The 13,836-nt window shown below is 45.4% G+C and overlaps 1 protein-coding gene across 2 annotated transcripts in view; it reads left to right on the forward strand.

Moving 5' to 3' along the window:
* RILP (Rab interacting lysosomal protein) overlaps positions 1 to 1,924 on the forward strand; it is a 52,856-nt gene extending 50,932 nt beyond the window's left edge. Inside the window, exon 8 of one of the 2 annotated variants that reach the window (XM_075850807.1) lies at positions 1,692 to 1,924. In XM_075850807.1, the coding sequence (XP_075706922.1) occupies positions 1,692 to 1,809 (118 nt within the window). In that variant the 3' untranslated portion in view covers positions 1,810 to 1,924. The remainder of the gene's footprint in view (positions 1 to 1,691) is intronic. The other variant, XM_075850808.1, reaches the window with a different exon arrangement.
* The last annotated feature ends 11,912 nt before the right edge of the window (positions 1,925 to 13,836 follow it).

Consider the following 13,836-nt stretch of genomic DNA (forward strand, 5'->3'; position numbering starts at 1 on the left):
TCTTTATAGTTGGTTGTATACTTGTACAAATACACTCCTCAACATTGAAAAGTTTTGGAGTTGTGGAAATCATAGATAGACATGTTAATGATTAGCAAATGATAAAAAATATATAAACAAAATATTCCAAGCGTCTTTAGTTTTTCAGTTTTCTATTATGACTACCTTGTCTAGATATACATGCACTTACACGCCTTGGCATGCTATCAATGAGGTTAGGCCCCATGCACACGAACGTGAAAACGCCCGTAATTACGGGCCCATAGACTTCTATTAGCCACGGCTACCTCCCTGTATGCTTACGGGAAGGTGCCCGTGCCGTTGAAAAATATAGAACATGTCCTATTTCAGGCCGTAATTACGGCACGGGCAGCCCATAGAAGTCTATGAGGCTCCCGTAATTACGTCAGGGGATAGTTACTGTCCAGGGTGCTGAAAGAGTTAAACGATCGGCAATAACACTTTCAGCACCCTGGACAGTGACTACCGATCACAATATAGATTAACATGTAAAAAAAATAGAAGTTCATACTTACTCAGAACTCCCTGCTTCTTCCTCCGGTCCAGCCTCCCGGGATGACGTTTCAGCCCAAGTGACTGCTGCAGCCAATCACAGGCTGCAGCGGTCACATGGACTGCCGCATCATCCAGGGAGGTCGGGCTGGATGTCGAAAGAGGGACGCGTCACCAAGACAACAGCCGGGTAAGTGAATTTCTTTTACTTTTACTAAGAAAAGGGCTGCCCCTTCTCTTTATCCTGCACTGATAGAGAGAAGGGGCTGCCGATTAGTGCAGTGCAATTTTGCAGCGAAAACGTGCCCGTAAATACGGGTGGAATACTGGTGACACCGGACCCGTATTTATGGGCATGGGTCTGTAAATACTGGTGCAATATGGGTCGAATACGTGTGACCAAGGACGGGAGGATAAAAATACACTGCACACCTCTTGTTGTCATTCCCATTCGTTGTTGTGCTCCCAAGCTCCGGGACATGCAACGTTGAGCAGTGCGGACATCGCGGCCTAGGTACGTAGCGATCTGCTGGAGTGATTAACCCAAGATCTTTCAGTACAAAGATTCTGTCTCCCTCAGTTTGCGACAAGTGGCAATAACTGGCACGTCTACGAACAGGAGGTATCGCACAATCATCCTATACCATTTGATCCGATTTTTGACGTTTCATGGGGCTAAAAAAACCTTTGCTTTCAATCTGGCTTTCATGCCTCTCCCACATGCCACAGATTGGAGCTAGGTGCTTAAACATTTGATCATTTGAAGATCTTGGCGACACCTGCTACTTCCTCGATTTGCATAACCTTACGGCTTCTCCTTCTTGGTGTTTCAATTTCAATGTTTGGGACTGTATATCTTGGGTGGAATGTATAGGGTCACATAAAAGAATCGAGTAGCGACACCAATTTGCTTTGACCTTTACTGCACAAAACAAGTCTCCTAGAATAGCTGAGGTTGCAACAACTGATTTATTATTTGTTTGCCTCTTTACAAGCTGAAGCGAGGTGGGTGAGCAAACCACCGGGATATACAGTTTCCTGCAGTTGCTTTCCCCAGTGCTATCTGCAGAATACAAGTACTGTTTATAGTACTTGTACTTACCAAGGTGATGGGGGTGGTGGGGGGGACATGTGCCACAACTGCTGTCTAGGATCCCACAAACTGACTAATGTCGCAGTATTTTGGTTTCACAGGTTTGGGATGTGGTACGGGAAACAGGAAGCAGAACCAGGCCCCTGGGAAATCATCAATGTCAAAGAAATCAGCCTGATCGAGAAAGAAGACAGCAGTTCTGACATCGTCTGAACCAGAGTACAAATGTCTTGTACAAATCTCTGGTTATCTACCACATTGTGCTGACTGAGAGTATGTGCACACACACTAATTACGTCCGTAATTGACGGACGTATTTCGGCCGCAAGTCCCGGACCGAACACCGTGCAGGGAGCCGGGCTCCTAGCATCATACTTATGTACGATGCTAGGAGTCCCTGCCTCGCTGCAGGACAACTGTCCCGTACTGTAATCATTGTTTTCAGTACGGGACAGCAGTTCCACGGAGAGGCGGGGACTCCTAGCATCGTACATAACTATGATGCTAGGAGCCCGGCTCCCTGCACTGTGTTCTGTCCGGTACTTGCGGCCGAAATACGTCCGTCAATTACGGACGTAATTAGTATGTGTGCACATACCCAAATTCTGATCACTGTTGTGAAGGAATCGTACCTTTGTGGCATAGTAGACTCTGCATCCTATGTAAATTGTAAATTAATTGTCCCATGAAAGGGAACACCAATATATTTTTCTAACACTATTTTTATTGGAAATTCCTTTTTATTAAATTAAATGTAATTTTTAAATGTGTGTATGTATACAGAGTATTTTTTCAGATGTAAATTCTGTATAATGTATATCTGGATATTTCTAGTGTTTATTAATCTTGAAGTTTAGGAAAATAAATGTGTACACCTAAAATTAGTATTCTCTGTAGATTTATTTATATTTTGGTGTGCTGGATATTCACCAACATTTGATCTGCCAGGAATATTCATAAGGCCTGAATTTTACTGCATTTTAATAAATCTTCGTATAAATGCATAAGATTGCCATTTTGTGGGTTAGATGGCTGGCTGGTTGGTCCATGATCTGAAATATTAGGAAAGTGCTACATAGGCGACATTCAAATGTCAATATTGGATCAATACTGTCTCCAGACATGCCACACCGCAGACTACCAAAAACTGCATCATCTATACACCACATTTATACCCTGACAACCTGAAGGGAAGGACCTGTTATTCCAGCAACATCGCAAGATAACCGTGTTGCCATAGCTTTTTTTTTTTTGTTCTGGCTGGAGGAACATCCAGCAAAAATCTGCTTTGTATGTGCGGGAAGGAAAATTATCCCTGTGTCCAGATGGACCTTGTCAAGTAGAAGAAAAAGTGGATAGTTTGCTAACTGGTCCCCTCTCAATGCCATGAGCATGCTGAGGATACTAAGCAGTGCTTGGCATGATGTGACTTGTAGTCCTTGTCACAAGGAGGCTCACTGGCTCCATATGCTGAAAGCTGTGTATTTTCACACTAATGGCCAGGAACAGAGAGAACTCTGATCCTGGCAATTTAACCACTTAGATACCGCGGAATCTAAGCTATTAGAAAGGGGGGCCGTCCCCTCCGACAGCCCATTGGCCCCGATGAAGGCCCCAGGACTGCCATTTTACCCTTTCACCTATGACAGCACCCCTGGAGAGACGTCCCATCCGTTGGACAGGAAACCTGCGGATATAAAATTGGACACACCTCTCCACACGCCCAGTCAGGTTTCCTGTCCTCCGGATGGAAGGATTGTCCTGAGGAAAAGCACTTCTCCTGGGGTTGCAGACCCCCTAGCAAGGTCTCACCTTATTCCACTAGGGGTGCTCTGGAAGGTATAAGTCTCCTTTGGAGAGAGCAACCTTGAGTCTGGTGCAGGTACTCCCTCCTCTCCCGGTCCATCGCCTCCCTCCTGCTGCAGCAAAAGGAGGTGGTTTAAGGCCCACACTGTGGGCCTTCCTCTGGCGGGGAGCGGATTCCCGGGGTCCCGTTCGGCTCTGCCGGACCATGCACAGCGTTGGCGGCTTTCCGGCACTCTCACTGGCACTTCCGGTAGCCGCAACGCGTCACTTCCGGGCGGTGATGCGTCCAACACTCCAGGGGGCGGTGTTTTGGTGACCCACGTGGGGAGGAGGGGCTCCAGCGTCCGGAGCCGAGGGCCTCCCAGCCAATCCATGGCCTATTTAGGCCAGAAACAGCAGGAGCTTCGGTCTCCAGTCGTCTTCCTCCATTATGGAAAAGCCAGGAGAAGCACCAGGACGCACTGACCGCTCGGATGCCAAGTCCTCCAGTCCGGTACTTGAGGACGCCAGGAATATGGGGTAAGATAAAAAACCCTCTTCCTTACCCAATACTGTTCCCTTTCTCTTGTACATATGTTTAGGCCAGGGATTGTCCTAGGAAAAAACAGGATAAGGCTCATAACCAGGAATGTGCGATATGTAAAAAGAAACTCGCATCATCCTATAACAAAAGGCTCTATCAGAAATGTTTAGACAACATCATCTCAGAAGAGTCTACAAACTTAGCCACAAGTATCAAGGATATTGTAAGGGCTGAAGTTAGGAACTCACTAAAGTCCCTTAAGAGGAAAAGAGATCCTCTGTTTGCTTCTTCTAGCCGGATGGATTCTGATTCCTCAGCTGAAGAGGATCCTCAACTAGGTGAAGAAGGGGAGTACAGCTCCTTTGATTCCTCAGGTGAGGATGAGGGAGAAAGGAATCTGTTCCCAACTGAGGACATAGACCTACTCCTAAAGACGGTTAGGACGACTATAAATATAGATGATCCTAAAGAACCTCGGTCCGTCCAGGATATAATGTTTCAAGGCCTAGGACCTAAGAAGAATAGAACCTTTCCTATCCATAGAAACATATCTAACTTCATTAAAAAAGAATGGAAAAATCCTGATAGGAAAACAAGTATTCCCAAATTTCTCAAAAGGAAGTATCCTTTTGAGGACGAGGCATGCAAGGACTGGGACAACATCCCTAGACTTGACGCTCCAGTAGCCAAGATATCAAGGAAACACTCCCTTCCCTTTGAAGATCTAGGCTCCTTGTCTGACCCTATGGATAGGAAGGCCGACTTCTACCTTAAAAAGACCTGGGAAGCCTCTACGGGGGCTTTTAAACCAGGCATTGCAGATCCCTGAAAATCTGGCTCGCACAATTGGATTTACATTTAAAAGACAAGACCCCTCGGGATCAGATCCTAGCCTCCCTTCCAACACTTTCCAAAGCCGCAGATTTCTTGGCAGACGCCTCAGTAGATTCTGTACGCCTTTCCGCCAGATCAGCGGTCCTGTCAAATTCTGCTAGACGAGCTATCTGGCTAAAAACCTGGAAAGGGGACATCGGATCCAAAGGGAAGCTGTGTGCTATTCCCTGCTCAGGAGATTACCTTTTTGGGCCCCCACTTGATGACCTGCTGGAAAAAGTATCAGACTGTAAAAGGGTTCCCTGCACAAACAAGGCCAACAAGAGATTCCTTTCGTCCCAAAGGGCTTAATAACAAAAGACCTAACCCTAGGGGACAGGACTTTAGACCTTCAAGATTTACTAGGAAGAATAAGTCCTTTCTCTTCAGGCCCCAGAACGACCCTAAAAATAGGGACCAACAATGACGCTACAGGGGGTCGTCTTTCCCTATTTTTCAAGGATTGGCAAAAGATATCAGCAAATCCTTGGATTCTAGGAATTCTAAAAACCGGGTACGTACTAGAGTTCAGATCTCTTCCCCCAGACAGATTTTTTTCCCAAAAGGGCCCTAAGGAGCCCGGACCAACAAAAGATCCTAGAAATAGAAGTTCTGTCACTCATAAAAAAAGGGGTCCTAATCCAAGTTCCAAGCATAGAGACAGGGCAGGGCTTTTATTCCCCTCTCTTCCTTGTGAACAAACCAGGAGGCAAACACAGGGTCATTATAAATCTAAAATAATTAAACCTTTTATCTGACCTACAAAAAATTCTGCATGGAGAGCATTGCATCAACTATAAATCTCCTCTCCAGGGATTGTGTGATGGCCTCCGTAGACCTAGAGGATGCTTACTATCACGTACCCATATGTCATCATCATCAAAGATACCTAAGGGTAGCAGTGACACTCAACGTTTCTGTATTTCACCTACAATACAGAGCCCTCCCCTTTGGCATCTTGCAAGCCCCAAGGGTATTTTCAAAACTGATAGCGGAAATGACCTCTTACATCAGGATGAACGACATTCTCCTGATACCATATCTGGACGATTTCCTGTTGGTTGCAGAAACATCTCAAACCTTGACCCTACAGATACAAATAGTCCGTGATATATTAAAAAAATTAGGATGGAACATAAATTTTAAAAAATCTAATTTAAACCCATCAAAAAGATGTGTATTCTTAGGAAGCCTGCTGGACTCCTCCGAGCAGATGCCCTTCCTTCCAGAAGAAAAAATCGGTCCCCTGATAAGCAGGATATCCGAGATCTACCTGAGCCATACGACATCTTTCAGGGAAGCTATGTCAGTCCTGGGCTCATGATATCATGCATCCCAGCCGTACTATGGGCTCACTTCAGATCCAGGCCACTACAGTGGGACATTTTAAATCAATGGGACAGGAGAAGTCTCTCCTTGGACTAGCCTTTACACATCTCTTCCGCAGCAAGGATGTCCCTCAGATGGTGGTTGAACAGGGAGAACCTCATGAGGGGTATTCTATGGAAGTTAACCCCTACTCTCAACATGACCTTAGATGCGAGTCCTTGGGGGTGGGGAACCCATTACGACTCCTCTTCTTCAGGGTCAGTGGGATCAGCAGACCGCTCAAAGATCCTCCAACTTCAGGGAACTGGCAGCAGTTCTTCAGGCCTTAAAGAGATCCATACATGCAATCTCAGGTCAGCACTTGAAGATATATTCAGACAACACGACCACAGTATCTTATATAAATCGGCAGGGGGGTACGAGATCGGCCTCGCTGATGGACTTATCCTCACAGATATTTTCTCTGGCAGAACAACACCTATTGACTCTATCAGCTGTTCATCTGAAGGGAAAGGACAACCAGGTGGCAGACATCCTAAGCCGAGAAAGGCTTCACCAATCAGAGTGGTGCCTGAATACAACAGTATTTCAGGAAATCATCCTCAAATGGGGAACCCCACCAATAGACCTATTTGCGTCCAAGGAAAAGAGAAAAACCCAGAGATTCTTCTCCCTAAACCGTTCAGACCACCCAACAGTAATTGACGCATTCTCCCAGTGTTGGAGTCAAAAGAGAGGATACGCCTCCCCCCGAACCTCCTCCCAAGAGTAATAAAAAAGGTCAGAGAAGACAGGGCCAGTGTGATCCTAATAGCCCCCTTCTGGCCAAAGAGACCATGGTTCACGTGGTTAAGAAAAATGTCTTCACACCAACCATGGGTTCTCCCAAACATGTCAGACCTTCTGAATCAGGACCCAGTAATACACCCCGACATTCAGAAACTCCATCAGACAGCCTGGAAACTGAAAGGATAATCCTTAGGCAAAGAGGATTCTCTGAATCGGTCATCTCCACCCTACTAGCCAGTAGAAAACGGATTACCTCGAAAATATATCTGAGGTCATGGAAGGCATTCTTGAATTTTGTAGGCAGGGATATTTAATCCTTTAACCAAACCAGATATTCCCTTAATATTGGATTTCCTGCAGGCAGGATTAAATAAAAACCTTAGGCCTACTACGTTAAAGGTTCAGATTTCTGCTTTAAGTTCCTTCTTTAATTTCAAATTAGCAGAACACCCCTGGATCAAGAGATTCCTAACTGCCGCCTGCAGACTTAAACCCCAGATAAGATCCCCAGTTCCTCCCTGGGACTTAAATCTTGTTCTCCAGGCACCTTTTGAACCAATAGACTCTATCTCCTTGAAAATGCTGACACTCAAAATTCAATTTTTGTTAGCCATTACATCAGCCCTTAGAGTGAGTGAGATTCAGGCCCCCTCTGCCTTCCCTCCACATACCCTACTGCTAGATGATAGTCATCCTAAAAACCTTACCAGAATTCCTTCCTAAAGTGGTCTCTCCTTTTCACTTAGACCAAGATATTGTCCTTCCCTCTTTTTGTGATTCCCCAAAAAATCGGAGGGAACAACAGTTTAACTGCCTAGATGTAAGAAGATGCCTAGTCCAGTACCTAAAGATTACCCAGGATCTGAGATCCCCAGAAAACTTGTTTGTCCAGTTTCAGGGTCACAAGAAAGGTTCGGCAGCCAGTAAAGCCACCATAGCAAGGTAGATCAAGCAGGCCATACAATTGGCCTACATAAATCAGAAGCTCAAGCCCCCAGAGTTTTTCGGAGCTCACTCCACCAGGGCCGTGTCCACTTCATGGGCAGAGAGAGCAGACGCATCCCTAGACCAAATATGTAAGGCTGCCACATGGAGTTCTCCTCACACCTTCTTTAAACCCTACCGATTACTACTGCATACAGCCTCTGACTTGGCCTTTGGTAGAAAGGTGCTACAAGCTGTGGTCCCACCCTAAAAATATTGGTTTCTATTTTACATCTCCAGGGGTGCTGTCATAGGTGAAAGGGTAAAAGATTGATTACTTACCGGTAATCGGTTTTTCAAGAACCTATGACAGCACCCCGCTGTTACCCTCCCATGGTTCTAGCAGATGATCCTCATAAGCTGGATCGCTAACCTTAAATTTAAGCATTTCTGTAAATATTGTGTGAGGGAATTTCACAAAAAAAAACCAAACATATAAACTAAACTACTTCTCATCCTGAGTTCTTCCTAATGCCTGGGCGTGTGGAGAGGTGTGTCCAATTTTATATCCTCAGGTTTCCTGTCCAGGGGTGCTGTCATAGGTTCTTGAAAAACCGATTACCGGTAAGTAATCAATCTTTTCTGCTCCTGTTGCCCAGCCTCTGGCAGGGCTTAAAGGACCAGTGTCACGAAAAAAAATTTTTTTAGACCAATTTGCTTTTAGTGTTTTATTAAACATTTTTTTTATTTATTAGTGTGTTTGTGTTTTACTTTTTTTTATTTTGTCACTTTTTTTCTTGTCCATGGGGGCTGCCATTTTTTTTTTTCATCTCTGTATGTGTCGATTAACGACACATACAGACATGGAATACCGCACATACAGTCCCATAGTGAATGCGAACAAGGCCCGTTCTATCCACTATGCTGTACGCCGTCTGTGGGGGAACGGCGCATGCGCCGCTCCCACACAGTCCAAATAGAACTGTGCGACGTCCGGCGCCATTTTCTTGTGGACCGGAAGTCGCGGCCGGACAGTAAGATTACTACTTCCGGTCGCGGCTTCCGGACTTGTGCACTTGGAGCGGAGGTAGCAGACGGACCGGAGGCGGCAGGAGCAGGTAAGTTAGGTCTGTGTATGTACGTGTTTTAGTGTGTGATTACTACTGTATGTTAACCTACTACACTGTGTGTTAGCTCAAAAAATGGCGACACACAGTGTAGGAGGTTTGACCGTTCAATCCCCTCGTTTCTCCCGGCACTAGCCAGGATAAAGGAGGGGGGATTCTGAGAGCTCACTAGAGCGAGCGAGTTTTCTCTAATTTTGCAGCATAAAGCAATGTGGTTGCTTTACCACATGCAATGCTTCAATTTTGGGAATTGCTCCATCTAGTGACCAGCGCTGGGAAATATTATAAATTAGAATCTAATTTATAATATTTCCTGACTCGTGAAAAAAATAAAAAAATTAGAACAATGTTTAATCACCTATACACTAACTGTTTAACTAAAAAAAAAAAAAATAATTTTTTTTTTCTAGCGACACATTCCCTTTAATAAGAGTCAGTAAAAATGACAACACACTGCAATACAATAATATTGCAGTGTATTATACCAGCAATCTGACTATCGCTAGTTCAAGTCCTTTAGGGGGAGTAATAAATAATGTAGAAAAATTGTTTGTTTTTAGTAGTGTACAAGAATAAAAAAAAAAAAAAAAAAAGAGGAAAACCTTTTCGCATTCTCTAAAGTAATGTAAAAGATTTTTTAAAAAAAATACCAAAATTGGAAGAGCCTTGCCCGTAAAAGTCAGAACTATTACAATCTAATATAATTGACCTCACACCGTGAACGCCGCAAAAAATGTTTAAAAATTTGAAACTCCAGAATCTCTATTTTTTTGGTCACCATAGCTCTAAAAAAAATAAATAAAATGTGATAGTCGTATGTACCAATAAAAACGAATTCTTATTCCGCAAATAAGCCATCCTATCGCTCAAATGACGAAAAAAATAAAAAGTTATGGGGCTCAGAATATGGCGACACAACCATTTTTTTAACATAGTTTTTTTTCTATGTAAAAGTAGTAAAACATTAACAAAAGCTATATAAATTTGGTATCGCCGTAATCTTATTGACCAGCAGAATAAAGTTAAATTTTTATCGCACAGTGAAAGATTTAAAAACAAAACCCAAAAAACAATGGAGGTATAGCATCTTTTTCGAATTCCACCCCACAGAGAATTGTTTTTCAGTTTCCCAGTACATTTATATGGTACTTTTAAATAGTGCCAATAGAAACTACAACTCCTCCCACAAAATAATTTTGCCTTCACACCATTCCATTGATAAGAAAAAAAAGCTATGACTCTTGGAAAGCAGGGCGTGAAAACCAAAAAACTAAAAATGGCTGTGGCGCCAACAGTGGCAAATCCTCATAAGGGTGGTTCGGGCGGAGGGGGCCCTAGTGCTAGCGGCAGCCACATTCACTTGTATCTGCGTCCTCAGGACGCAGATCCAAATTAACACCATAGGCTTCAGGCCACGTTAGGCCTGCAGCCTATAAGGCGCTGGGAAAACTCCCTGCGAAGGCCAACGTGATTAGGTCACTGCATCACGCTGGTCTGCGCAAGCGTCCCGCCCGGAGGATTGTACAGCACTATGTCCGTCGCAGGAACAAGGTAAGTACAATACCATAATTTTTTTTTTGGGAGGGCGATGTACAGGGTAAGGATTGCAGTGTAGCACTATATACAGGTGGGGCTGTGTGGCACTAAATACAAGGGTGGAGAGCTGTGTGGCACTAAATAAAAGGGAGTGGGGGCTGTATGGCACTATGCACAAGGGAAGGGGGTTGTGTGGCACTATATACAAGAGAGGCTGTGGTGCTATTTACAAGAGGGGGAGGTCTGTGCGTGGCGCTGTCTACAGGGGGGGGTTGTGTGTGGAGCTGTCTACAGGGACGGGCTGTGTGTGGAGCTGTCTACAGGGACGGGCTGTGTGTGGCGCTGTCTACAGGGCGGGCTGTGTGTGACGCCATCTACAGGAGGTGTGTGGCACTATGTACAGGGGGCACTGTCTATGTGGTGCTTAACAGTGACGCAATTATATTCAGGGGCAGTGTGTGGTGCTATTTTGTTCAGGAGCGCTGTGTTTGGTGCTATTTTATTCAGGGGCACAGTGTATGGCACCATGATGATAATTTTATATTCGTTTATTGGTGTGGAAATGTTAGAAAAGTGAGGAGCTGAAGACATCTGAGTGGCAAATTCTGCAGAAATGGGTCATGGCTGGGAGAAGTAGTAATGAAGTCTGGACAGGATAGAGAAGAAAAGGGGGGAAAAAAAATTCTACAATCTGAGAAGTCGTCACCTGTGAGTCACTAGATTTATAGAGAATCTATCACCTCGCCTGACATGTTTATTATAGGAATCCTTGTATGTCACAAAAAGTCTTTGTGCAGTCCAGGACTGATAGACAAATGGGTGTTACCATTCCCCTTGTCAGGAGGATGTGTCCCTGCAGGGGAATCATAATATCCAATTGTTAATGCTTGCACAAAAAGGTAGTGTTAACAATAGTTACGGTGCGGCGGTGGAGAAGGGGGGCACAAGTTTGGGTAACGCCCCAGGGCCTATGGTCTACCTAATCCGCCACTGGGTGTCAAGGGTATATATATGTCTGATAGATAAAGGAGGATAATCTTTCTCTCAGTGGCATATCTACCGCTATAGCTGCTGCTACGGGGCCCGCGCCACCTGCCGGCATGCCCCTCCATGCCCGTTGGCGCCGCTAGCAGCTGCTATGGCTGCTACAGAGGTAGCAATGCCATATTCAATAGTATCTGCGTCCTTAGGAAGTAGATACTGTTGAACACTTTGGCAGTGCAGGGAGATATCTCCCTGCTCTGCCATTTACTAGGCTACAGGCCACGTTCGGCCTACAGCCTGGCAGGGGCCGGATCCCTGCGCAGGCCGGCCTACGCAAGGATCCTGTCGGCGTTGTGAAGCAGCTCCATTCATTGTGGGATTGGGGCCTAGGTGAGTATATTTGTTTGGGGGTCACTATCTACAGGGAGGGGCTGTATGGTGCTATCTACAGGGTGGCTGTATGGCGCTGTCTACAAGGGGAGGGGGCATTATCTACAAGTGGGGTATGACACTGTCTACATGGGGTCTGTATGGCACAATCCACAGGGGGACACTATCTACAAGGGGGGGCGGGCTGTGTGTGGCACGAAGGGTAGAGGGGAGTGCCTAGTCAGAAGCTTTCTATGGGGACCAGTCCTAGTTACGCCCTTGCTTGCTCTCCTATTTCTGTGTGCTGTGTATAGAAGACATGATAGCCATTAGGCTCCAACCACTAGCACAGAAACCACTGAGAATTTCAGAGAGAGCCTGCAGAGGGGAAAACTGCTAAAAAAAAATAAAAATGCAGGGTACAAGTCTTATAAAATGGCCACAAATGTGGAAAATTTACCTGAAATTTTAATTTCCTGGAGTCCGTAGGCAGCACACTTAAGGGTTAAGATACTTCATCTGACCGGATAGAAGAGACTTATTACTCAGCAGTAATCAATTAGGAGAGCCCAAATCCCTTCAGAAAGTGTAACGTATGCAGCAGTGTGTGTGTATGTATGTATATATATATATATATATATATATATATATATATATGTGTGTGTGTGTGTGTATATATATATATATATATAGTGGGAAACTTGTGCTGCCTACAGACTCCAGGAAATGAAAATTTCAGGTAAATTTTCCACTTCCTGGTCGTCCTAAGGCAGCACACTTAAGGAACTTAACAAGCAATGACAATGGAACCTTCAGAAGAAAACAAGTCGAGCCAGCGGCATAACTACAGCGGTAGCAGCCGTAGCGGTAGCTACGGGACCCGCGGCTTGAGGGGGCCCGTGCCGCCAGCTGACACGCCCCCCCATATGCCCGGTGGCGCCGCTAGTAGCCGTCATGGTTGCTACAGCGGTAGCGCCGCTACTACGGGGCCCGCGCCTCTGAGCCCTCTAATACCCGTAGGCGTCGCTAAATGACTTGTCCCGCCAATCAGCGCCTTTCAATGACGCTAGCGGCACGATGACGTAATCGCGCCGATTCCGTGCTTGAAAGGTGCTGATTGACGGGGCAAGTCATTCTGCCCCGCCAATCCGCGTCATTGAACGAAGCGTCGTTCAGCTCCAACAGACCTGCTCAGAAGAGAGCAGATCTGCCATCGAAGGCGCGGGAACGTGTGAGTATGTAAGGTTTTTTTGTTTTTTTTCCAATAAAACTGTGGCTGGCATTATTGTGGCTGGCATTATTAGTGGGGGCTCTATCTACAGTGGAGGTCGTCTTTATTTGGGCTACTATATACAGGGGGGGTTCTATATGTGGGTTTGTGGAGCACTATCTACATGGGGGGACTATACGTGGGGATGTGGGTCACTATGTACAGGGGGGGTCTATAGGTGGGCCACTATATACAGAGAGCTATATGTAGAGCACTATATATAGGGGAGATATTTTTAGGGCACTTTCTATAGGGGTGGGCTATATGTGGGACACTATATACATGGGTGGGTTACCTGTGGGGGACTAGCTACAGAGTGGTTATATGTAGGGCACTGTCTACAGGGGTGACACTATATACAGGGGGAGCTATATGTGAGACTATCTACAGAGGTGGGCTATACGTGGAGCACTATCTATAGGGGAAGCTATATGTAGGGCAGCACGGTGGCTCAGTGGTTAGCACTATTGCCTTGCAGCTCTGGAGTCCATATGTAGGCACTATCTACAGAGGGCTGTATGTGGGACACTATCTACAGTGGCTTCTATGTAGGGCACCATCTACAGGGGGCTATGGGGGCACTATCTACAGGGTGCACGGTGTGTGTGTGGGACACAGTGTATGGTAGCATTATAATCAGGGACACCGTGTATGGCGCTATTATAGTTAGAAGCGCAGTCTTTGGCACTTTATTATATTT

This window comes from Rhinoderma darwinii, chromosome 2 (genome assembly GCF_050947455.1).
Source record: "Rhinoderma darwinii isolate aRhiDar2 chromosome 2, aRhiDar2.hap1, whole genome shotgun sequence".
Classification (NCBI taxonomy): Eukaryota; Metazoa; Chordata; class Amphibia; order Anura; family Rhinodermatidae; genus Rhinoderma; species Rhinoderma darwinii.